The 24,835-nt window shown below is 48.0% G+C and overlaps 1 protein-coding gene across 2 annotated transcripts in view; it reads right to left on the bottom strand.

Annotated features, from left to right (window-relative positions):
- The window catches only part of AP2B1 (adaptor related protein complex 2 subunit beta 1), a 662,041-nt gene that overhangs the window by 312,190 nt on the left and 325,016 nt on the right, over nucleotides 1–24,835 (bottom strand). For both annotated transcript variants that reach the window (XM_078679615.1, XM_078679616.1), the window contains exon 12: nucleotides 19,893–19,991. In XM_078679615.1, the coding sequence (XP_078535741.1) occupies nucleotides 19,893–19,991 (99 nt within the window). The remainder of the gene's footprint in view (nucleotides 1–19,892; nucleotides 19,992–24,835) is intronic.

Genomic DNA, 24,835 nt, shown 5'->3' with positions numbered 1-24,835 from the left:
AGATGTTGTTAGCAAACCAGACAGCTGTGCTATGTTGTAGGCTTAGAGGTAAAAACTGAGGTAGTAGCATTTTTTGGAACCAAGATACCACCCCAACTAGTTATATACCATGTTGGTGTTAGAATTTACAACATAATTAAGATCAAGGTCCTGTGTTATCCCATGGGGACTCGCAGTCTCCCTGCTACGTATGCAGTAAATAGCAGCCCAAAAACCTATGGCTCAAATGACTCGCCAACCAAACAGGAACAACGGTCCTAGCCAAAACAAAAATGGAAGATCAAGATACCAAGGCCATTTAATTCTTAATAGTCCAGTTTAAAAGGGATATCAGGGATCCATTGGTCAATGTCTAGTTGAGACATAAATCAGACCAGTGAAGACCCCATGGAGGACCTACAGTCTCAAAATGTTTTCCAGCGGATACAAGAGAAGGGGTAAGATGCAGGTGTGGATCAGCACATAACATAACAGGGCCAGGCATGCCTCCTATTGCACAGGAGCCCTTGGAGGCCAGATTTAAAAGTCCAAAGTCGCTCTTGGTGCCTCTATCACTTTCCCCAGCTCCCTGAGGTTACATGCAGCAGGCACGTGGAGGCTTCAAGATAAAGAGCGAGAAAGGGAGTGAGGGGGAAGGTAGAGAGAAAGTGATCAGAGAGCAAGACAAGAGATGAGAAAAGGAGAGAGAAAGAATGGAAGGATGGACAGAGATAGCTCGAAGACACAAAAGAAGAGAGGCGGGTAGGAGGATTTTTGCCATGGCTGTTTTGGTTCTGATGTCCAGGCCTGACACACACTATAAAATCCCAAGGTGAAATCTACATTTTTGAAGGTTGTTCTCAAAATTGGCTTGTTTTGGGGGTGAACAGGAGAGTTGATACACCCACTGAATCGAAAGGCTAAACCATTCCAACTGGCAAATGGAATGCAGGGAAAGATTACGCAGGGAAAGATTACGTGTGTGACCTTAAAAACATTAATGTCTCTGAACTGGTGCATATTAGACCTATGGACTAAGGGTGCTGTAGACCAGAGGACCAAGTTCAACAAAATAAACACAAACCGGTGACAGGACTAAAAACTAAAAGGACCGTCACGTAATCCTTCGTCACCAGCAGGCAGGACTACAGGAACACACTCTATGCAGGAGTTACCACATGTCGCCTGAAGAGACTACAGACAATACAAAACTCAGGGGCAAGATTCATCCTTAACCTCTCCAGACGGAGCCACATCGCACCCCATCTCAAGAAGCTACACTGGCTCACAATCCAGAAGAGATGGCAGTTCAAAATGTTGACTCACGCATACAAAGCCTGCACAACGAAGGACCAGCATATGTCAACAAATGCATGACCTTTCACCAATCGATCAGGCACCTACGATCCCTCCCTCTTCCTCACAGACACCCCAAGGATCTACCGAGACAAACGCAGAGGACACTCCTTTCCACAACTGATGGCCAAAGCTTGGAATGACCTTACCCTACACCTCAGGACTGCCACTTCACTCTAGCAATTGAGGAAAGGATTCAAGACCTGGCTGTTCGAATGAACAGATCACAATGAAGCAGTAAGCAACTCCAGCGTCTTGAGTCCCTCATGGGCGATATGCCACACTGTATAAATCCTTGGTTGATTGTTTGATTGATTAAAAAGAAAAGGCCTCTATCTCACTGGAAATGAAGGGGGCAGGTATAGATACTGTAAGGGACCAAAGAGGCTACAATGGTGCAGGCTCACAACAGATTGATTGGGGACTGAAGGGTTAGGTCCTCTAGAAGTCAGGCACTACAGCTGCTTTTCATCAATTGAAATCAGACAAGAAAGGCTCTCCACAGCATAAAATACTTTCCCAGTAACAAGAAATGCAACCACCAACGAGGTCCTGCCTCGTGCACGTATCATTACAGCACTGAAGTGTAGAGTCCCTACCAAGTCCAACAGGGTAGAAGTTACTGGTTTGAGGAAAGCAGCATTTACGCTTCTTTGGGGGTACATACACGAAGCGAAGGCTAAGTCAATATTAATATGAAGTTCGAAATCTTCCTCCTGTGATTAGGAAATGGAACCTTATTTTATACCTGTTTTTGAAAGGGTTCCTGAAGCAGGTGTTAGTCCATGCCAGTCAGAATGGGACAATGTTTTGTTGATTTATGCCAGACTGCTAAAGCAAGAGCTCTGATTGCCAAATGACAGTCCACAACAGAGAGAATTAAGAAGAGAGGCTGGCTTACCATATATTTTACAGCTAGTAATTTTTTATTTTTTAAATATTTGTATGCTTATCGGCTATGTAGAAAGCAATTCTCACTGCTCTTCCAAAACATTACAGAAATAAATCTGGGCAGGATAACAATGAGCTGTACAGGATGCATTATATAGAGCCTCCTTAATTTTAGTGCAACAAAGCCAACAGTTTGAACTTCAAGGTTTCTAGTTCCTGCACAATTGTATGGATTGAGGTGCACTGGCAGAGCTGTGCATACTCACAGTTCTGTGGTATGGTATGTGCTAGCATGCACACATTAGTGCTGTAAGTAAGAAATGAGATGCACTAGCAGAACTGTATGGGTTCGGTACAAGGATAGCACAAACTCAGAGCTAATAGGATCTCGTTTTAATACATAATAATAATAATACTGAAGTTTATAAAGAGCGATAGTTACCCCAAACAGGGGTGTCCAGGTGCTGAAAATTGCGTCCAGAGAGAGCGCCGGTGTTAACAGCCCATATTAATCTGCCCTAAAGAGCCACGACTTCAAGGCCTTTCTAAAACAGGTTTCTGAATTGGCCTGCCGCAGGTAGCCTGGCAGGGCATTCCACAAAAAAGCCGTTCTGACTGTGAGAGCTCTGCCACCCAGGCGAGATTTCGCAAAGCGTGGGGTGCGCAGCAAGTTAAGAGAATTGGATCTCAACGCACAGTTTTGTTTGTAGGGGCACAGTCTTTCCTTCAGATATCCTGGGCAGTTTCCATTAAGGACCTGGAAGGCCAACGTCTCGTAGCCACATTCTGAATCATCTGAAGGCGACAGATGGCGTATTTGAGGAGGCCAAGATAAAAGCCATTAGCATAGTCTAGCCTAGATGTAACGGTGGCATGAACTACTGATTTACGGCAATCTTCCGGTAAGAAATGTAAAACTTTCCGGAGATTTTTTAGTTTACTAAAGCAAGTTACAGAGACCTGCTGTATTTGGGCTGAAAAAGAGAGGTCCGCCTCCCATCTCACTCCTAGATTACGAATATGTGTAGCAGGGGATGATGGTGGACCCATTTCTGGCGGCCACCATAGATCTGAATCTGGCACTGAGTCATTGCCGAAGAACATAACTTCTGTCTTCCCAGCATTAAGTTTTAATTTGTTTGAGTTCATCCTGTCAGGATCCGAGCAGGGTTACGCTCTCTGCCCGCCCGACACGACAAGGCAAGAGACTACATTTTCCTTGACACCACGCGAGTTACGTATCACGTGATGACGTCGCGTCACGGAAGAATAACAATGGCCGCTGCTGTAGAAACGCTGCAGATTATTCTTCCAGTCCTTCCTATCATCGGACGCTGCTTGGTGGACTTCTGTGTTGCTGAGGGAACGGTGAGATTGCGGTATTGCTCTTCCAGGTTCCACGCCCGCCTTATTTGTGACTATCGAACCAGTGCCGGGTGCATTGTTGTGTACTTAACTCCCCTGCTGGCTGAGACGCGCAGTTAGCGGTCTCGTGCAGGGGAGCTTGCGGGAGCACCGGCGTCTTCTTTTCACGGCCCCCAGATACCGCCCATATACCGAGGTGGTAAGTACTTGTATTTCCTAGATTCTGACTCGCCTGTTGGTTGAGACGTGTGCGACTGCAGTCTCTTGCGGGGGAGTAAAGGTGCCTTAACTGGTACCCCAGCTGCATTACTTTCCCTGTTGGAGAAACGCACAAGTTACTACTTTTGTAACGATATATCTGTAAGAGACATTAGTTAGTATTAGATTCCTTACCTTAGAATATCCCCAGGCATCAGACTGGATCCGGAAATTTTTTGCATAGCAGTGCCCATGCGTGTCGGTAGGCGTCGTCTGCGGCTCCGCGTCCGTCGTCGGCGTCGTGGGCGCCGTGATGACGTCGTCGGAGTACTTAGACGCCGCCTCCGCGTGCTGACGTCAGTTCTTAGACACAGCTTTTCCGCGCCAGAAGCGCTGAGCCATGTTAAAAACCAACACTGGTGCCATTGAAACGAGGGCCCCGAAAGGGGATAACCCTAACCCTAGATATCGGTTCGCAGAACGGGGAGGATGGGTGGGTCGGTAAGGAATCTAATACTAACTAATGTCTCTTACAGATATATCGTTAGACAAGTAGTAACTTGTGCATCTGAAAGAGACACGTTAGTATTAGATTCCTTACCTTAGAATAGATACCCCAGCAATACCAACCCCGGTGGTGGGTCTGCGAACCAATAATCACACCAGAAAGTCCTGGAGGACAGAATGGCTAAAGAAGCCGTCCCTCCAGACATGGCTGTCCAGGCAGTAGTGTCTTGCAAACGTGTGCAGCGATGCCCACGTAGCTGCCTGACATATGTCCTGCAAGGGCACACCCCGGCCCAGGGCAGTTGTAGTCGCAGTGGCTCGGGTGAAATGAGCCCGCAATCAAACAGGGGGCTCCTTCTTAGTCAAGGAGTAGCATGCCTGGATACACAAGATGATCCACCGGGAAATGGTCCTCTTGTGCACCGCTTTCCCCTTCTTAGCGCCCACGTAACAAAGAGTTGGTCATCCACCCGGAACTGGCGTGTGCGATCCAAGTAAAATGAGAGCACACGTTTTGGGTCCAGACGGTGGAGCCGCTCTTCCTCTTTAGAGGGATGCGGTGGCGGGAAGAAGGTTGGCAAGGTGATAGACTGCCCGATGTGGAAGGCCGTGACAACCTTGGGCAGGAAAGATGGCTTAGTACGCAACTCAACCTTGTCCGGATGGACAGACAGGAAAGAAAGGAGGAGTACAAGAAAGGGCCTGGAGCTCACTCACTCGCCTGGCAGAGGTAATGGCAACCAGGAAAGCAGTCTTCAGAGTAAGAAGGCGGAGAGGACAGTTGTGAAGTGGCTCAAAAGGAGCGCACATCAGAAACGTAAGAACCAGGTTCAAGTCCCACTGAGGCATCACAAACGGAGCAGGAGGGAATGTGTGTGTGATGCCTTTTAGAAATCTATTTACAATAGGGGACTTGAACAAAGAAGGTTGATCAGGCAGCCTCAAAAAGGCTGAAAGGGCAGAAACGTAGCCCTTGATAGTGCCCAGAGCAGAGCCCTGCTGGGCAAGAGAAAGAAGGAAGAGAAGAACCTCAGAGAGAGGGGCAGCAAGAGGATCCACAGCCGTTGCTGGGCACCATGCCACAAATCTGTTCCACCTGCAGGCGTATACTGACTTTGTGGAGGGACGCCTGGCTGCCAGAATGGCGTTACAGACTTCAGGAGGCAATTCAAATGGCCTCAACTGTCGCCGCTCAATCTCCAAGCATGGAGGTAGAGACTGGACAGGTTCGGGTGGAGGACCGTCCCCTGCTGCTGCGACAGAAGGTCCTCCTGAAGAGGCAGACGAACCGGGGGATCGACTGACATACTGAGTAGCTCTGGATACCAGTACCTTCGTGCCCAGTCCGGAGCCACAAGGATGACTTGGGCCCGGTCGCGCTTGATCTTCTTCAGCACTCTGGGCAGAAGTGGTATAGGCGGAAAGGCGTACAATAGACCGCAACTCTACTCGCGACGAAAAGCGTCTCCGAGCGAGTGCCGCCTTGGAAATTCCAACGCGCCGAACTGATGACATTGCGCGTTCTCTTCGGTGGCGAATAGATCTGACCAAGGCTCTCCCCATTGCTGAAAGAGGCCTTGCGCCACGTCCGAGTTCAGACGCCATTCGTGATCCATCATGCACCGACGGCTGAGCTCGTCCGCCCTGGCGTTCAGAGAACCTGCCAGGTGTTGAGCCACCAGGGTCACGCCCTGGCGTTCCAGCCATTGCCAAAGACGCAGAGCCTCCTGGCAAAGGGTCCACGACCTCACCCCGCCCCGTTTGTTGCAGTACCACATGGCGGTGGTGTTGTCCGTGAACACCTGCACTACACTCCCCCGGACAGAGGGGAGGAATGCCTTCAGTGCTAGACGAATCGCCCGTAACTCCAACAGGTTGATGTGGAGCCGGGTCTCCGCCAGAGACCAGAGGCCTCTGATCTCCGCCTCTCCCATGAGGCCACTCCAGCCCTGGAGGGACGCGTCCGTCACAACTACGTGCTCCGGTTGGGGAAGGGAGAAGGATCTGGCGCTGACCCAATTGCGGTCTGTGAGCCACCACTGCAGCTGTCTCGCAGTGCCCTCCGAGATCAGGACGTGGTCGGACAGGTTGCCCTGATGCTGGGCCCACTGAAACTTCAGGTCCCACTGCAGAGCCCGCATCCGCCACCTGGCGTGATGCACCAGTAGGATGCAGGAGGTCATCAGCCCCAGAAGCCGCAGCGTCAACCTGACCGAGACCCGGGATAAAGGCTGAAAGATGGGAATCAGAGCCTGAATATCCCGGACCCGCTGTTCGGGTGGATAAACCCGAAACCGCGCCGAGTCGAGAACCGCTCCGATGAAAAGGAGCTTCTGAGAGGGGAACAGGTGTGACTTCGGCACATTGATGGAGAACCCCAGCCGGTGCAGGAGATCTGCCGTAGTCTGGAGGTGGCTGACAACTGTCTGGGGCGAGTCGCCTTCAACAACCAGTCGTCGAGGTAGGGGAAGACTGAAATCCCTAACCTGCGCAGATGAGCTGCGACCACCGCCATTACCTTTGTGAACACCCGTGGGGCGCTGGTAAGGCTGAAGGGGAGCACGGTATACTGAAAGTGCTCGTGGCCAACCGTGAACCGCAGGTAGCGCCGGTGGGCCGGCAGGACGGGGATGTGGAAATAAGCATCCTGCAAGTCCAACGTACCATCCAGTCTCCTGGGTCCAGGGCAGCTAGGACCTGAGCCAGTGTCAGCATTTTGAACTTCTCCTTCCGTAGGAAGCCGTTGACGTTCCTTAGGTCTAAGATAGGGCGTAGGCCCCCTTTGCCCTTCTTGGGTACCAGAAAGTAGTGGGAGTAGCACCCACACCCTACTTCTGGCCCAGGAACGCGCTAGATGGCCCCCTTGGCCAAGAGGGCAGTAACTTCCTCCTGCAGAAGTCGCAAATGATCCCCCGATACAGGGTGGTTCTGCGGTGGCATGGCTGGAGGAGTCGCCTCGAAGGGGAGGGAGTAGCCCCTTCGGACGATCTGCAGCACCCACCTGTCCGAAGTGACAGTGCGCCAGTGGAGGTGGTGATGGTGATGGTGAACCCTGCCCCCCACTGGCGTCACATGGGCCTGAAAGCACGGACTAGGAGGGTTTTGAGGCGGATGCTGCGGGGGAAGGTGTGGACTGACCTCGCCGTTGTCCCCGACCGCCGGGACGGCGGTTCCCACGGCCGCCACCACGTTGGGTATTACCTTGCGGAGCGTGGCTGGCAGCACGTGTGGGTACACCCTTTCCGTGGCCACGAAAGGAGTGAAAGGCAGCCGATTGTTGGCTCGGGGCCGAGAGGCCCAAGGACTTGGCGGTAGCCCTGGAGTCCTTAAAGCGCTCAAGCGCATGGTCTGCCTTGTCGCCAAAGAGGCGACGGCCATCAAACGGCATGTCCATCAGTGTGTTTTGGACATCGGCCGAAAAGTTGGCGGACCTAAACAAGGCGTGGCATCTGACCGCGACCGTCGTTGCCATCGCTCTACCTAGTGAGTCGGTGGTATCCAGCCCACACCGGATAGAATATTTGGCTGCATCCCGGCCCTCCACAAGGGCTTGGCCGAGTTTGGCCCGTACCTCCAACAGACACTCTGGCAGCACTTCCGCAACCGTATCCCACAGAGAGTGGGTGTAGCGGCCCAAGAGGCATGCGGTATGGGAAGACCGCAGTCCCAGACTAAGGGACGAGAAGATCTTTTTACCGTACTGCTCGTACCTCTTGGATTCCCTGTCTGGCGGCGCCGACGGGAATGCGGTCTGGGAATTGGAGGCCTGGATGACCAGGCTCTCGGGGGTGGGATGGGTGGACAGGAAACATAGGTCGCCCGGGGACGGGCGGTGGCGTCTGGCCACGTTCCTATCTACGGGCGAACCCGTAGCGGGCTTGGACCACGTGCCCAAAAGAACGTCGGTTAAGGCCTCGTTAAACGGCAGCAGAGGCTCAGCTGAGCATGACTGCGGCTTAAGGACCTCAGTGAGGAGGTTAGTCCTCACGGCCGCGACGGGGAGCTCAAGGCCCAAGGCCTTGGCTGCCCTCATCAACACCACACTATAGGCTGCCCCCTCCTCCGTAGACAAATCCAGTGTCAGGCGAAGTGTCTATACCACTAGCCTCCCCAAGTTCACCAGCCCAGTCCTCATGAGACTGGCATTCACGTGCCAGAGGGTCCTCAGACCCCTCCCAATCCTCCTCATCACCCATCCCCTGGTACTCAGGGTTATCAAAAGATGGGGCCGGTTCATGGAAAACGAATTCTCCGAACGGCGTCTGAAGCGGCGCCGCACCGGCGCCGGAACCGGGTCGAGGGAGGCGTCGGGGACGGCGCTGGTGACACCTGAGGGGTCGCCGCCGGGGATGTCGTTAAATCCACCGGCGACGACCCGGAACCGGATCCAGCGGGGCCCTGCGGCGCCGGGTCCGAAGGCGCCGGCTGCGTCGGAGCCGAAGCACCCGACGGCGTCGGGGCCGGAGTGCCCGACCCGCTAGGACCCCCAGACGGTTCCGCTGGGCCCGAAGGCGCCGCGGAGTCCGTCGGAGGAGAGAGGGACCTCATGGCCATGAGGAACTGCTCGATCTCCTCCGGCGTCGCGTTAGGCCCAGGGATCGAAGGGTATGAAGCCGGAGGCGGCGCCTGCGACTCCGATGGAGCCGCGTGGGCGGTGCCACCCGAACCCCCGCCCGCGTCGCGCGAGCGTCCGGGGGGGGGGGGGGGGGGGGGGGGGGGGGGGGGCCGAGTCGCTTACGGGACCGCTCCCGTCTAGCTTTCGAAGTGAGGGCCCGGCAGTCGGAACAGGCCTTGTCGTCGTGGTCGACGCCGAGACAGTGGAGACACCGACGGTGAGGGTCCGTTACCGACATCAGTCAGTCACAATCCTCACAGGGCTTGAAACCAGGCATCCCTACCGGCACCGAGTAGGAGTCGAAGACTCGAAAAATGAGATTAAAAGATCAAAAAGATTAAGTCAAAAAGTGACTAAGGTACCACTTTTTCCGGATCTGCGCTGCTGGCACGGAAAAAAGAAGAAGAACTGACGTCAGCACGCGGAGGCGGCGTCTAAGTACTCCGACGACGTCATCACGGCGCCCACGACGGACCCGCAGACGACGCCTACCGACGCGCAAGGGTACTGCTACGCAAAAAATTTCCGGATCCAGTCTGACGCCTGGGGATATTGTAAGGTAAGGAATCTAATACTAACGTGTCTCTTTCAGATCTTCCGTTTCCAGCGTTTCATGCAGGGAAAGATAAGCGCCCCTGAAGGTCCTGTTATGAAGCAATAACTGGGCAAGTTTCAGCTTTATGTAAATGGCATGAAGGTTACTAAGGTATAACCCTAACAAGACTTGAAGTGAAGTGCCATCGCTTTGAACTAGATTGTTCCTTATCAGTTATCATTGTGGGAGTCATAAGAAACTCTTCGCTTATTTTATTTGTTTGGTTTCCTTTCTTCAAAGTGTCGTCTGAAGAGAACTCTTACGAAGAGGGTAGATTCAGGCTATAGGGATCATAGTACATTTACCCTGGTAGGTGATTGTCCTGATACCTGCAGTAGGATATATGTTGTAACCGAGGTGATGTAAGACATAGTATATGTATAACTATAACATTGCCTGCACTGTTGTTTTCTCTTTTGCCTAGATATTGTTCTGATTCAGCCACTGTCCTCTGCTCTCTTCCGATGTTACAGCCCTTTATTTCTTCATTTCAGGTAGGGGTTGTGATATAGAAGAAAGAACCTGTTACGTAGATTACGAGTGGTGACAGAGTAATTCTGTAGGTCTGACGTTGTTTTATTGTTTCCTATAAAGATCTCCTTCCCTGCTGTCCCTACCCTTTCATTCCCCCGCTCAATCACCTCAAAAGTCTGTGTGCCTTTTTCGAGTCCAGACTTGGGGTGGTTCAGAGGTGGGCCCCCTTTGAGCATCAGCACGATCCCGAGGAGGTGGTCGCAAGATCGTGACACATCCATAATGCAATGTCTCGCAAACAACCTTTGAAGTTCTTGAAGGCATCCACCGTCCGCTCCTTAAATGGAACAAACAACTGGGTGTCGTCAGCTTAAGAAATCGCTTTCACTCCCCAGTTGGCAATCAAAGAAAACAGTGGAGCTAGGTAGAGGTTAAAAAGTAGAGGGCTCAGACCTGAGCCCTGGGGGACACCGCACCAAAGCCGTTTTGGTTTAGATTCAAATGGCTGAAGGGCAACTCTCCGAGTACGACGGCTCAGATAAGATGTCAACCAAGTCAGCACTTTCCCTCCAAATCCCACACCTTGTAGTTTCTGGACCAATATGGTGTGGTCGACCGTTTCGAATGCTGCAGACAGATCCAGGAGCACCAGCAGTGCTGATGCCCCATAATCTAGCGACCATCTCACTGACTCTGCCACCTCAAGGAGAGCGGTCTCCGTGCTAAAGCCAGCCCGGAAGCCAGATTGTGTATCGTGCAAGGCGCCATTCTGCTCAATAAAATTGGTTAGTTGGCGCTGAACCAGCTTCTCCAACATTTTTCCTGGGGCGGGGAGCAGAGAGATAGGTCTAAGGTTGCTAAAGTATCCTGGGTCACCATTTGGTTTCTTTCTCAGAGGGAGAAGTGTTGCATGTTTCCATTTATCTGGAAAGATGCCTGTGTCCAGAGAGGTGTTCCATATATGAAGTAGCCCGCCCGCCATGGAAAGGGATAGCATTTTCCACAATTTGGGAGGGCATGGATCATCTGGGGCACCTGAGCGGCATTTTTGAATCTCTGCTAACGCATCTTGAGGCGAAATCGATGTAAAATTAGTGAGCGGAGATCCCTCCACCGCACACGCAGAAATACCAACTTTCTCAGTTGCCTTAGAAGACGAGAAAGAGTCATAAACCTTTAAAGGAATATGCTACTTACCAGTATGCATCTGTTCTTGGCATAGAGGGCTGCAGAGTGGTACATTTATGAATAGATCGCCATCTGGTGTTGGGCTCGGATGATTGCACTTTGTTTTTCTTCTGGAGAAGTCTTTTTCGTCATAGATGACTCCTCCTCTCGGTGTTAGTGCACATGGGCATCGGCTCCATCCTTAGATTGTTTTGCCATAGTAGGGTTAGATGGAGTAGTGTAGTATAGTACATAAAGATATGCCCACGTAAGTGTATCTAAATAAGATAATGTTGGGACAGACACAGGTTTCCGGGGAGGCAGGGAGGGCATGTACCACTCTGCAGCCCTCTATGCCAAGAACAGATGCATACTGGTAAGTAGCATATTCCGTTCGAGGCATATGGGCTGCAGATGGTACATTTATGAATAGATTGTAAAGCAGTTACCTCCCTAGCGGTGGTCACCAGTGTCTGTCGCAACTGTTTGAAATAGAGTTTTTAATACAGCTTGGCCCACTCTGGCTTGTTGTGCAGCCTGTACATCAACACAGTAGTGCTTTGTGAATGTATGTGGTGTAGACCAAGTTGCTGCTCTACATATGTCATCTAGGGGAATGTTCCCTAAGAATGCCATAGATGCTCCTAGTTTTCGTGTAGAATGAGCTCTAGGAGGAACAGTTAATGTTCTCTTTGCTTTAATGTAACATATTTGTATACATCTTATAATCCATCTAGCGATGCCTGCTTTAGAGATAGGATTGCCCTTATGTGTTGGGGAAAATGCTACAAATAGTTGTTTAGTTTTCCTGAAGTTTTGTGTTCTTTCTATGTAGTACAAAATGGCTCTTTTGACATCTAGTGTATGTAGAGCCCTTTCTGCCACCGTCTGTGGCTTTGGAAAGAAGACTGGTAATTCCACTGGCTGATTGATGTGGAATGCTGAGATTACTTTAGGCAAAAACTTTGGGTTTGTTCTAAGAACCACTTTATTCTGGTGTAACTGTAGGAATGGTTCTTGTATTGTCAATGCCTGTAATTCACTTACTCTCCTGAGTGAGGTAATGGCTATAAGGAAAGCCACCTTCCATGTAAGGAATTGTATTTCGCACCTATGCATAGGTTCGAAGGGTGGCCCCATTAGTCTGGTGAGTACTACGTTGAGGTTCCAGACTGGGGAAGGTGGTAATCTTGGTGGAATGACTCTTTTGAGGCCTTCCATGAATGCTTTTATCGCTGGTACTCTGAACAGTGATATGTGTTGCCTGTTTTGTAGGTACGCTGCTATAGCTGCTAGATGTACTCTGATAGATGTGTACGCTAGATTACATTGCTGTAAGTGTAATAAGTAGCAAATAATCTCTTTTGTTGATACCTCCAGAGGGTTGATATTGTTATTAGTACAGTGTATAGCAAACCTCTTCCACTTAGCTGCATAGCATGCTCTGGTGGTTGGACGTCTCGCTTGTTTAATTATCTCCATGCAATTTGGGGGTAGATCTAAGTACCCAAATTCTAGGATTTCAGGAGCCAGATCGCTAAGTTCAATTGAGTTGGGTCTGGGTGCATTATTTCTCCATGGTTCTGTGTAAGGTGCATGGGTAGAATTCGTAGCTTTTGATGTGGCACTTGTGAGAGTTGCAGGAGCGTGGTGAACCACGGCTGTCTTGCCCACGTGGGTGCTACTAGTATCATGGTCATTGAATGTTGTTGCAGCTTCCTGACCACTAATGGGATTAGTGGGAGAGGGGGAAAAGCGTATGCAAATTTGTTGGACCAATTTATCCATAATGCATTGCCCTGCGACAGGTGATGTGGATACCTGGACGCGAAGCTTTGGCATTTTGCGTTCTGATGAGTGGCAAAGAGGTCTATCTCTGGTTGTCCCCATCTTTGGAAGAATGGCTGCAGTATTTGGTGGTGCAGTTCCCATTCGTGTATTTGTTCCGACTGTCTGCTTAAGATGTCTGCTATCTGGTTTTGGACTCCTGGTAGGTGTTCGGCTAACAGATAGATGTTTTGAGGAATGGCCCATCTCCAAATTTCCTGTGCTAGTCTGGATAGTTGGAGAGAGTGCGTCCCCCCCTGTTTTTGAATATAATACATTGCTGTCATGTTGTCTGTTCTGATCAGGACTGCTTTGTTGGTAACATGTATTTGGAAGGCTTTCAATGCTAGAAACACTGCTAGTAGTTCTAGATGATTGATGTGCAGTCTTCTTTCCTGCACACTCCACCTTCCTTGTACTGTGTATTTGTCCATATGTGCTCCCCATCCGGTGAGCGATGCGTCCGCTGTTATTGTCACCTGTGGAATTGGTTCTAGGAACGACCGCCCCTTGGCAATGTTTGTTATGTTCCACCACTTCAGAGAGCGGTGTGTGCGGTCGTCTACCAACACCAGATCTGTAATCTGCCCTTGAGCCTGATTCCACTGTGTCGCTAAGCATTCTTGTAGCGGACGCATTTGTAGTTTGGCATATGGTATTAGCAGTATGCAGGATGACATCATCCCTAATAGCTGCATGAACACTCTTGCTGGTAGTGAGTGTTGTGGCTGAAATCTTTGAATGACTGTAAGCATTGTTTGGATCCTGACTGGGTTGGGGTACACTTTGGCTTTTTCTGTGTCTATAGTAGCCCCCAGATATTGTTGAACCTTGTTTGGTTGTAGGTGTGACTTTGTGTAGTTCACCATGAGCCCTAGCTGGTGTAGTAGCTGAATTGTCTTTTGTGTGTTTTGAAGACATTCCTCTTGTGACCTGGCCTTTATTAGCCAGTCGTCCAAGTATGGGAAGACATGAATTTGTTGTCTTCTTAGGTGAGCTGCCACCACTGCCAGGCATTTTGTGAACACCCTTGGTGCCGTTGTGACACCAAACGGAAGGACTTTGAACTGATAATGTTGTCCTTCTACCACAAACCTGAGGTATTTCCTGTGGGCTTTGTGAATCGGGATATGAAAGTAAGCGTCTTTTAGATCCAGTGTAGAAAGAAAGTCCCCTTTCTTCAGTAAAGGCAGTACTTGTTGGAGCGTGACCATGTGGAAATGTTCCGAATTTATGTATGTGTTGAGAGGTCTTAGGTCCAGTATTGGCCTTAGAGACCCGTCCTTTTTGGGAATTAGGAAGTATAGGGAGTATACTCCTGTTCCTTGTTGTTGCTGTGGAACCTTCTCTATGGCATGCTTTTCTAGCAGGGATAGTACTTCTTGTTTTAACAGTGTCAGGTGATCTTGTTTCATTGGACGCTGTTTGGGGGGGATGTTTGGTGGGGTAGCTGTGAGTTGTAGGCAATAACCATGTTGGATAATTTGTCTCACCCACCTGTCTGATGTGATGTTTTCCCCAGACGGGTAGGAACTGTGATAGGCGTCCCCCGACCGGTGTTATATGGTCTGTGGGGAGCTGTATGAAGTCACTGTTTTGGGGTTGGAGAGTTGCGGTTGTTGTTGTTTCCGCGACCTCTACCCTTGTTGTTGTTACCCCTGTAGCCACCTCTAGAATTACCTCTGGGTGATGTAGGTGTAAAAGAGGTTTGCTGCTGGCTTGTACCTGTATTTTTGGATCCTCCTCTATAGGTGGATCTACGAAAGGAACCTCTTTGTGTCGGCTGTTGCAATGCTCCCATTGATTTAGCCGTTTCGGTATCCTTCTTCATCTTTTCTAGGGCCTCATCTGTCCCTGTGCCGAAAAGTGTTTTCCCATCAAAAGGTTGGTTCAGTAACGATGTTTGTACTTCTTGTTTGAACCCTGATACTCTGAGCCATGCATGTCTCCTTAACATGATGCTTGTGTTTGTAGACCTTGCTGCAGTGTCTGCCGCGTCTAGGGCGCACTTTATTGAAGTGTTAGTAATTAACTTCCCTTCTTGTATGAGTTGATCTGCCCTCTTTTGATGTTCTTTAGGGAGATGTGTGATGAGTTTTTCTAACTCATCATAATGCGCTCTGTCATACCTTGCAAGTAGTGCTTGTGTATTAGCTATGCGCCAGCTGTTTGCCGCCTGAGATGCCACTCTCTTGCCAGAGGCATCTATTAGTTTAGACTCTTTGTCAGGAGGTGGAGCTTCTCCTGTAGATAAAGAGTTTGCTCTCTTACGAGCGTTTGTGACCACTAGTGAGTCTAGAGGAATTTGCCCTTTAATGTATATTGGGTCTTTTGGAGCTGCCCTATACTTTTTATCGATTCTTGGGTTCAATACCCTAGCCCTCACTGGGTCTTTGAATATCTCTGATGTATGACTGAGAAGGCCCTTAAGCATTGGTAGTGTTCCTGATGTTCTTTGTGCAGTAGGTAGTGTTTCTAATAAGAAGTCCTCTATTTGAGGTTCTGCATGTAATTCTACCTTATGATATGTTGCTGCTCTATTAATGAGTTGTGCAAAACCAGTATTGTCATCAGGAGGTGAAGGTTTTGAGGGATACAATTCAGGGTCGTTATCATTATCTGACCCTACATTATACTCTTCCCATGGGTCTGCCTCCTCTGGGATTGTGTCTTCATCATCCCCAGGGTGTTCCCCCTCCCCTGTGTCACTCTCTACATCTGTTGTAGGTGTAGATGGTCGTGTGGGAGGAATATTTGGCCTATTGTGAGGAAGAGGAGAAGATGGTGTGTGTCTAGGTTTGGGAGAAGAGGGAGGAGTTGTATTCGTCCCCATTGTTCTCTTCTTCGGATGAGTCTTGTCGTCCGAATGTTCATTCTTCCTCTTTTTAGGTAGTTCTGTGACTACCTTGCCAGTCTTTGGGTCAATAAACAGAGTCTTTTGTTTAGGATCAGTCCCGTGTTCCTGTGTCGGTACCGCAGTTTTCGGGTCCGAAAGGTGTTTTTTCTTTTGAATGTCCATTTGTATTTTCGGTACCGAGATTTTATTCGGATCCGATTTCTTCGGTATCGAAGATGTCCCCGGTGTCGAGGGTGTTTTCGACGCCGAAACGTGCTTCGGTGTAGACATGGACTGCTTCGACTTCGAGCTTTCCTTGACTTGGAGCTTCAGTGTCGATGTGGTCCGTTTATCGGAACCGGAACCACTATGATGGGAGACCGAGTGTTTCGGTTTCTGTTTCGTTGCCGGGCTCGAAGGCGGGGCGTTGGAAACTTTTCTCGGTTGTCTGACCGGGCTCGAAGGCGGGGTCGATACCGTGTGGGGTCTGTTTTTTGGTAAAGGGACGTCGTCACTCACGGTTTGTTGGACGTCGATTTCCTCGACGTCAGACTCGTCCGCTTCAGACCCCGCCTCGTCGGCCTCATCTTCCTCCTCTTCTGGGTGCTGGTCCTCAAACAGCTCCGGGATTGCTTGTGACTGCATTCTCGATACCTCGTGTCTTCGGGCTCGACGGTTTCTAATCGTCGATTTTGAAGAGAACGCTGCACAGGCCTCACAGTCCCTGGATTCGTGTTCAGGGGACAAGCAGAGGTTGCACACCTCGTGTAGGTCCTTGTGTGGGAACTTAGCACCACACGTTTGACATTTTTTGAATGGAGTCCTTTCCATGGACCCCGGGCTGGACTACGTCGAGTTTCTCGTAGTCGTCGTCCTTCGAAACGCGTCGGTATGGAGGGAAGTCGCGTTCGATAACAATACCGTCGATTTGGAAAGGAATACGCGCCGGTTATAACCTTCTTTGTTGAAGTCGGTCCGGAGCGCTTCGATCCTCATCCGAACCCGATGGCGGAAAAAAACAATCTAAGGATGGAGCCGATGCCCATGCGCACTAACACCGAGAGGAGGAGTCATCTATGACGAAAAAGACTTCTCCAGAAGAAAAACAAAGTGCAATCATCCGAGCCCAACACCAGATGGCGATCTTTATCAAAATAACTAGCAATTTTTTCACACAAAGCTAGGGACGGTATTACTTCCATCTCTATTGCCTTGGGTTTAAAAAGGATTGAACTACTTTAAAAACCTCTCTACTAGAGTGGTCTGCAATATGGATACGTGAAACAATATAATCCGGCCTGGCTGCTTTTAAAGCCTTATGAAAATCTTTTTGTGCTTTTTTGTAAGTTCCCTTGGCTAAAGTGCAATAGCACAGCCTCCACTGGCATTCCAATCTTTTGCACCTTCTTTTTTCTTCTTTGAGGGCATTAGAAAACCAGGGAGCAGGAGGGGACAGTCTAATGGATTTCACTACTCTGACCAGAACGACAGACTTCACAGCAGAGGCGATCCATTGATGTATGGCGGCTGCATCTGCATTGAGGTCAGAGGATAGGCGAGGATAATTGTGCTACAGAATAGGGCTTAATGAAACGTCGGTCAAATTGTTCCAATTTCTTTTTTTAATAGATGTGTACCCTTAGCTTTACTTGGTTTGGACAGAGTGAACAAAAAAGGGATCAGATAATGATCTGACCAAACCAAAGGTTAAGGAGTCTCCATAATGATGGCAGTAATATTAGAGAAGACTAAATCCAAGGTGTGCCCCGCTAAATGCGTCGGGGAAGACACCTGTTGTATGAGATTGGCACCTGCTAAGGACGAGACCAGCTGCGTTGCTTGTGCACAAGTCGGGTTGCCCACGTGCAAATTAAAATCTCCCAGGGCCATAAAATTGAAATACACTACTGATTTTTGAGCAATGAAATTGCACAGAGTCTGAGATGAAATCACTGCACAATCTGGTGGTCTATAGATAAGAATGCCCGCGAGGGCGGAAGAGTGGTTGATTTGTATACAGAAATTAAGACCTTCAATGCCCTGTACCTGGAGAGGGGCAGAGGACACTAGTTCCCACGAATCCTTAAAAATAATAGCCACCCCACCCCCCTTTTCTCGCCTTCTCGATTGGCGTAGCACATTTTGAAACCAGGTGGGATAGCTAGAGCGATTGTTGTCACCGGGTCAGAGTTTAGCCAGGTTTCAGTTAGGAGCATAACATCCCAAATAGCCTCTGATAATATTGACCAGACATCCTCTGCATGTTTGGGCACTGATCTACAATTGACGAGGTACGCATTGATTTTTTCGTTGCACTCGTTCGCCAATTCTCGGGGAGGTACCTTTTCAATACTGGCAGCCTTGACCCGATTCAGGATCTGACCGGATGAGCAACAGCTATACGGCAGTGGGGACTTAGCTAAATCAATCTGGTGTGACCATGAACACGTTAAACCTTGAAGACGCATCAAATCATCTAGAGTTCAACATATGGCCTTACCACTCCCATTAACAGCAGTATGGCCGGCGCCGGCCGCGATCCAGGCGCAGACGGGCTTACCTCTGGCGCGTCCGGCAAGCCATCTGTCTGTTATACCCGGGGGCAGGATGTGAGGTACAATGCGGAGTCGCGCCTGTCCCTCCGTACAAGCGGCACTGTTCGCCGTGATGGAACGAGGACCCGTAATTAGCAGCACCACACGTAAGTAGAAAGTTTAAAGCCAATTTTAAGTTAAAACCAGATTTTCATTTAAAATCCAATGTGCAAAGATGCAATACGAGTTAGTAAAAAACCAGAAGCTAGCCTTACGGCGCGCAATTACCTAGTTTTGGGAGAGAAGTTGGTTGCTGGTCAGACTGAAACAGTTTCATGAATGTAGCAGTAGTAGTTCACTTTGCTCACTGTATGACCACCTCTCCTCCACTATAAAATACAGTATCTACAATCTCAAAAGTCATCCAGCAATGCTCAGGTGTCAGCACCTGGCCGTCCAGCCATGCTCAGGTGTCGGCGCCTGGCTGTCCAGCCATGCTCAGGTGTCTCCACCTGGCCATCCAGCCACGCTCAGGTGTCACCACCTGGCCATCTAGCCGCGCTCTGGTGTCACCACCAGGCCATCTAGCCGCGCTCTGGTGTTGGCACCTGGGAGTTCAGCAACACTCAGTTGTCGGCACATGGGAGTTCAACCATGCTGAAGTGTCGGCACCTGGGAGTTCAACCATGCTGTAGTGTTGGCACCTGGGAGTTCAACCATGATGAAGTGTTGGCACCTGGCAGTCCAACTATGAATAGGTTGGCATCCAACCCAGTACTCATGCTGCTGCATGACTATACTGAAAGACTCCGTTGTCACTGCATGGCCACACAGCCAAGCCCAGGTTCTGGCACCTGTCCACCCAAATCCAGCTCATCCCAGGTGCTGCCCTGGGCCACCTGGCCAAGCAGAGTACAGGAGAATAGCCAACTGACTAGCTACATGCAGGTGTTGGAACCTGGGCACCTTCACACCCGCCGCCCAGCCCAACCTATGAGCTAGCATCTGGCCGCATCCCTGCATGACATAGATGTTGGCACCTGGGCAGTTGTCCAGCCGCTATAATAGCGCTTAGCCTCCAAGCTCAGCCTAACTGGTGGCACCTGGTCATCCATGCCCGGATATGAACACTTCATCTTTAACCTCAGCTTCAGCGCAGTATCCCAAACAAACTTTGCAATTGTCACCTAATCTATCAGCTGAGATTCCAAGCAGGATTGTGTTTAGGAACCAGCTTTAACCTATCTGGTTTTGGGCACCATGTCCATCGAGAGAGAGTATTGGTAATTAATGTCTCTGCTGCGCCAGGGTGTTGGTGTACATGGATTATCAACCTGGATGAGGTGATGATGCATTACTTTCAAATCCAGTCAGTAGGCAAGAATGTTGCATGCTGTCCAAACCCACCATACTGGAACTTGGTTTCTCAGAGCACAGTACAATTTATTGAAGGTTGGACAGATTGGGCTTGGTAAAATGATTTAAGTAGATACGAGCATGGCAATGATTCTCCAAAAATACTCCTTCTGCAAGGATAAACTGACTTACTTGTGTGGCCAGGCTCAGGACTTGCTGTACCAGTTCTTGAGTTTCGGAAGGTTTCTTCAAGAACAGTTTGACAATGGCTGTCAAGAGTGTAAGCTGCACCTGGAGTAAAAGTAAGAGGTCAAAAAGTCACAGTTCAGAATCTGTTTTTTCATAACTTCACAAGCTGAAAGGCTTTAGTCAGACATCGAAAGGTAGGCAGCTCTGACTCTGCATGAAAGGCAAAAATCAACTCCATTATAAAACCCTTTGTTCAAAATAACAGCAGCTACTATTCTCAACCAGCAATCACAAACATTCAAAACATAGGCATTACATTTAATGTTAAATTGATCGTCTCTCTATGCTCTTAGCCACTGGAGAAATAACTTCAGAATAAGTAAATAAAAGTGAAGTGTCCTAATATTCGCCAGAGAGACTGTTCAAGGACTTTGCATAGATCACCTAAATATTTTATCCAACACCATTAGACCTGAATTTAATCAAGGGATACCTACCTTCTTTGTATGAACTGAGTGAATGCATATTGCACTCTTACTTTTCCTCAGGCACTTCCAACCACCATTAATCACGGGGGTGGTATTGTAGTGTAGTTCCTATATTCCCAATAGGCTCTGCGCATTGAAATAGTATATCCTGTAGTTTAGACGTAGGACTGAAGTCGACTAGGTCTCTACCGAATATACTAGACTTAATTGTGTGTGTGCCAGCTAGCTCAGAGGTCACTAGAAACTTTCTCGAATGAACAAGAAGGGATTAGTTTCTGACAATCGCTTAAAACATGACAACTTTGTTCCCCAAGAATAAGAAATATATCTCTAGAGTCGCGGAAACAATAGATAGTTATTTCACTCAGTCAATCGTGCATGCTTCATTTCACCAGAGGTGCAGAGAAATGGAGAGACGGGCGTTTTCAATAAAAGGTTTTTATTTAACAGTCTTCTTTCTCAAGCATAAGAAATGAACTGCTGCAATCGTAATACTTGTAGTAAAGTACAAAGCGTACAGTACGAAGAGTATTATAAAATAATATTGTAAAAGCATGATATGGTTTCTAAGCCATAAAATACCTAAAATGCATAAAATGCATACTGTGATAAATAATGACTAAAAGTACTCAACTGGTGCTTCTAAAATACGCCTACCCCGGTGTACCTAACCTAGGTCTAGTACAAGGGAAGAAGTAAGTGAGGTGTAGCTTAGTTTCAGTATTTTTTGCCAAGGATCTAATCCAAGAATTCTCTTAGGGTCTAATCAGCTTCGTACCTTGATTTAGAATGAAGGAGGTCTGGTATCTCTCTCTCAGGACTCGATTTCATAGCAACCCGCAAGGGTAGCCAGGAAACACTGGAGCTGGATTTCCCGGCTGGAGAAAGTACAGCGTCTCTTAGTGCGTCAGCTGGAGGGTCGGCTTCCTTCGGCACTTGCTGCAGCAGGGCGCGCCGGGCAAGTAGATAGACGAAGTGTTCCAAACCACTGTGTGTTTGTTTAGACAAGTGTGGCCATATTTATACCTTGAAGGTGCCGAGTTTGATGCAAGAACGGACATAGTAACGTCATTAGAGAATTAATTCTCTGAAAACTCCATGATTTCTTGGATAAATTAATATTCATGCAGGGGGAAGTCCCTGACTGCTGAAGGCGGGTTTTTCCAAGAAATCGTTGTAGAATTTCGGAACTAGTGGTAGTAGCCAACCCGTATTAGGACTACTTGAGCTATGTCTTAATATGGTTATGATTTCTATGCCTATATAAGGATACGATATTTTTATACCTATGTAAGGGCATGAATCGTGAAAATTACACTAGGGTCCTAAATCTCTACGCACAGTATGAGACAAGACAGAAGCAGCAGCACAGCACTCCACCACTGCAGCTTCTGCAGAGGAGCCAGAAGTCCTCTCTTGCTGATCCTCGAAGAAAGATATTTGGATACTTCCTTCAGCATTCTTTCTGCTGGGGTCTTTTATGGAGAACTGGGTGCTAGTGTTTTCATTTACTGGGTTTTATGGTGGTTAGGGATGTTTGAGAATGAATTGGAATTTGGGATGTTTTTGGACTTTAAGATTGGGGGGGGGTCAACTTTCCCTTTCTGAGAGGGATTGCTCTAGATGGTCGAATGGGATAGTCAGGCCTCACTTAAGTTGTTCTTGCTGTCCATTCCTTTCGTGTGAGCATACTGGTGGTCTAACATTCCTTGCTAGCGGATTATACAATATTTCACTCATAATCTGTATTCCAATTAGAAATGCATTACTGCGGTGGGCTCTTGGGAGGCAGCCATGTGTTGAAAATAATGCAGATTTCCTTTCTGCATCATTTAAGTCTAGGTAAGGCGAACCTGTTTGCACCTCCTCATGCTTCTGAACCTCCAGGCTAATCTATGTTTAGGTTTACTTATGATGAGTGTTTGATAACCCTGTCACTCTGTGACTTTGCAAGTCTTCTGAGGTAAAGGGACAGGAGGATTTACTAGAACTTCAGTCAAAACTGAACAATATAGGGCAAGCAACAAATTAGAAAGTCTCATGTATGAAACATCAATTGATGCAATGGCAAGTAAGTGATAAAAGCATCCAAGGTCATGCAGCAGATTGTTTAGACAATTATTGAAAATTGTTACAGGAGATCTCTTCCTGAATGGATTTCATAAATGGCACGAGGATATTAATGAAATTCAAGGCAGAGCCCTAAGCATCAAATATATGTCAACACAACATCCTAGTAAAGTTGCTATCATAGATTCAGCAGAATTTTAGAGCGTATTTTATTATTGGTTACAATGTTTCCATCAGCATTGCCTCAAGGGGAAACAGACGGCTGTCCATAGCACATACAGGAGGACATTTTACATAGTGTACTAGGTTGGAGACCTTTTCATGATATCCTGAGTCAGTCGAAAGTTACTGAAAAGTAACCAGTATAGAGTTGGGCATTCACCATTAGTGCTCTACAGCCACGAATACTACTACACTCAAACTGGAAATACAACAACCCAAACAGAAAGAGGGCACCATCCGAAACATGTAAATGAGTACAGAGTATTACTGGCCGAAGTCCAATGTCTCTTGTTCAGTAAATGGGAGATCCAAACCAGTACTGGAGAGAGAAGTACAGTCTGCAAAGTACAGAGCTGGCGAAACTTACCTGGGCTTTTGTATGTTCATGAAAAAGCTTTTGCAGGGGGACAACAAAAAGAATGTATAGTTTCTTATTTGTCGATGTAGTATTGCAGCTTGAAGGCTTTTTCTTGATTCATATGCTGGGTATTATTCTGCCATCTAGAGGCTGAACCCGGAATTCTCCTCTATTTTGGAGTCCTGCTCTTTTAGATTATTGTTAGTGGGCGTCGATTGATCTGTTGGTGTCCCCTGTTGCATTGTCCTCCGGACGCTCCCTTTTGTCGCCATCTTAAGATTTTCTTTTCTTTTTTTTTGTATGTTGCTTTCTCTTTCCATCTTCTTGGCAGAGGTGGGTGGGTTGCTTGTGAATCCAGAAAATTCTTCACGCTCACAACTACACCAGCAGGTAAGTAACTATACGTTTTGCAGAATTAATCTTTTCTCAATTCACATTCTGTGCACTGATCTTGTAGTGGTCCTTGTGGTGTCTGGGTTGGAGAGGGGCATTGATTTGTAAACAGATGTTGTAAAACTCTTTGTCCTACTTGTGCTTCCTTGCTCATTTGCATGTCGATACAGTAATTGTCATTAGCATTTTCTAAAACTGTGTACTGATTGCAGATTTCTTGCTATGGTGTATTTACCAGAAAAGCAATGGCTGCCACCATCTTTTGTGTAGAATGTGCTTTGGGTGCCACAGTCAAAGTTTCTCCTGCCTATGTGTGGCACAACCGAATTTTTGCGTAATCCCTCTTGCGTTTGTGTTCTTAGTTACAGGATTTCCTAGGAAATTATTTGCAAATGGTACGATCAGTTGTTGAGTCGGTCTGTTTGGTTTTGACTTTTCTATGTAGTACATTACGGTGCGTCTTATGTATGCAAAGTCCTTTCAGCATGCGTCTTTGGTTTCTGAAAAAAACTTGAAATGTGTATACTTTGATTCATGTGTAACTGTGAAATGACTTTTGGCAAGAACTATGGGCCTGTTCTCTTGACGATCCTGTCTTTGTGAATTAGAAAATATGGTTCTTGTATTGTGAGCGCTTGCAACTCACTTACTCTGCGCAGTGAAGTGGTAGCCACTAGGAAAGCAGTCTTGAAGGTTAGCATTTGTACTCCAGCCTTGTGCAAAGTTTCCAAGGGTGTTTTCATTAGCTGAGTGAGTACCACATTTACATTCTATGTGGGTGCTGCACCTTCCTTGGTGGAGCTATTCGCTTTGCTCTCTCCAAGAATCTCTTTATTGCAGGTGATGTGAACAAACCTCTTCCAATATGTCCTCTTGCAAAAGCTACTATTGCTGCTAGGTGTACCTTTAAGGATGCATATTTTAGTCCTTCTTCTAGAAGATGTGTTACTATCTTAACAATGTCTTGGTCCCTCGTTTTTGTTTATCACTATTCCCCTTTTAATACACCATAGTAAGTATCTCTTCCATTTTGTCATGTAACATTTTCTTGTTGTTGGCTTTCTTGCTTCTCTTAGAATTGCCATTGCGCTTTATGGCAGCTTTAGATGTCCGAATTCCAACTCTTCAGGAGTCATGCTGTTACACTGAAGGACTCTGGTTTGAGGTGTAGTACCATTCCATTTCCCATTGACAATAGATCCTGTTGTGGTAACCTTTGATAGTTTCCTGATGCTAGTTCTATTTGCTATGAGAATCATGTTGGTCTTGCCCACTGCGTGGCTATCATATTAGTGTCATTCTGCTCATTCTGCATTTGCTCATCACTTTGTGCAACAGAGGAATCGGGCTTAAAGCGTACATAAATGTCCCTGACCAGTTTATCGACAGTGCATGCTCTACGGATAGGTGGTCTG

This window comes from Lissotriton helveticus, chromosome 3_1 (genome assembly GCF_964261635.1).
Source record: "Lissotriton helveticus chromosome 3_1, aLisHel1.1, whole genome shotgun sequence".
Lineage (NCBI taxonomy): Eukaryota > Metazoa > Chordata > Amphibia > Caudata > Salamandridae > Lissotriton > Lissotriton helveticus.
The sequence above is the reverse complement of the archived record's forward strand: the minus strand, read 5'-3'. Positions and strand labels throughout refer to the sequence as shown.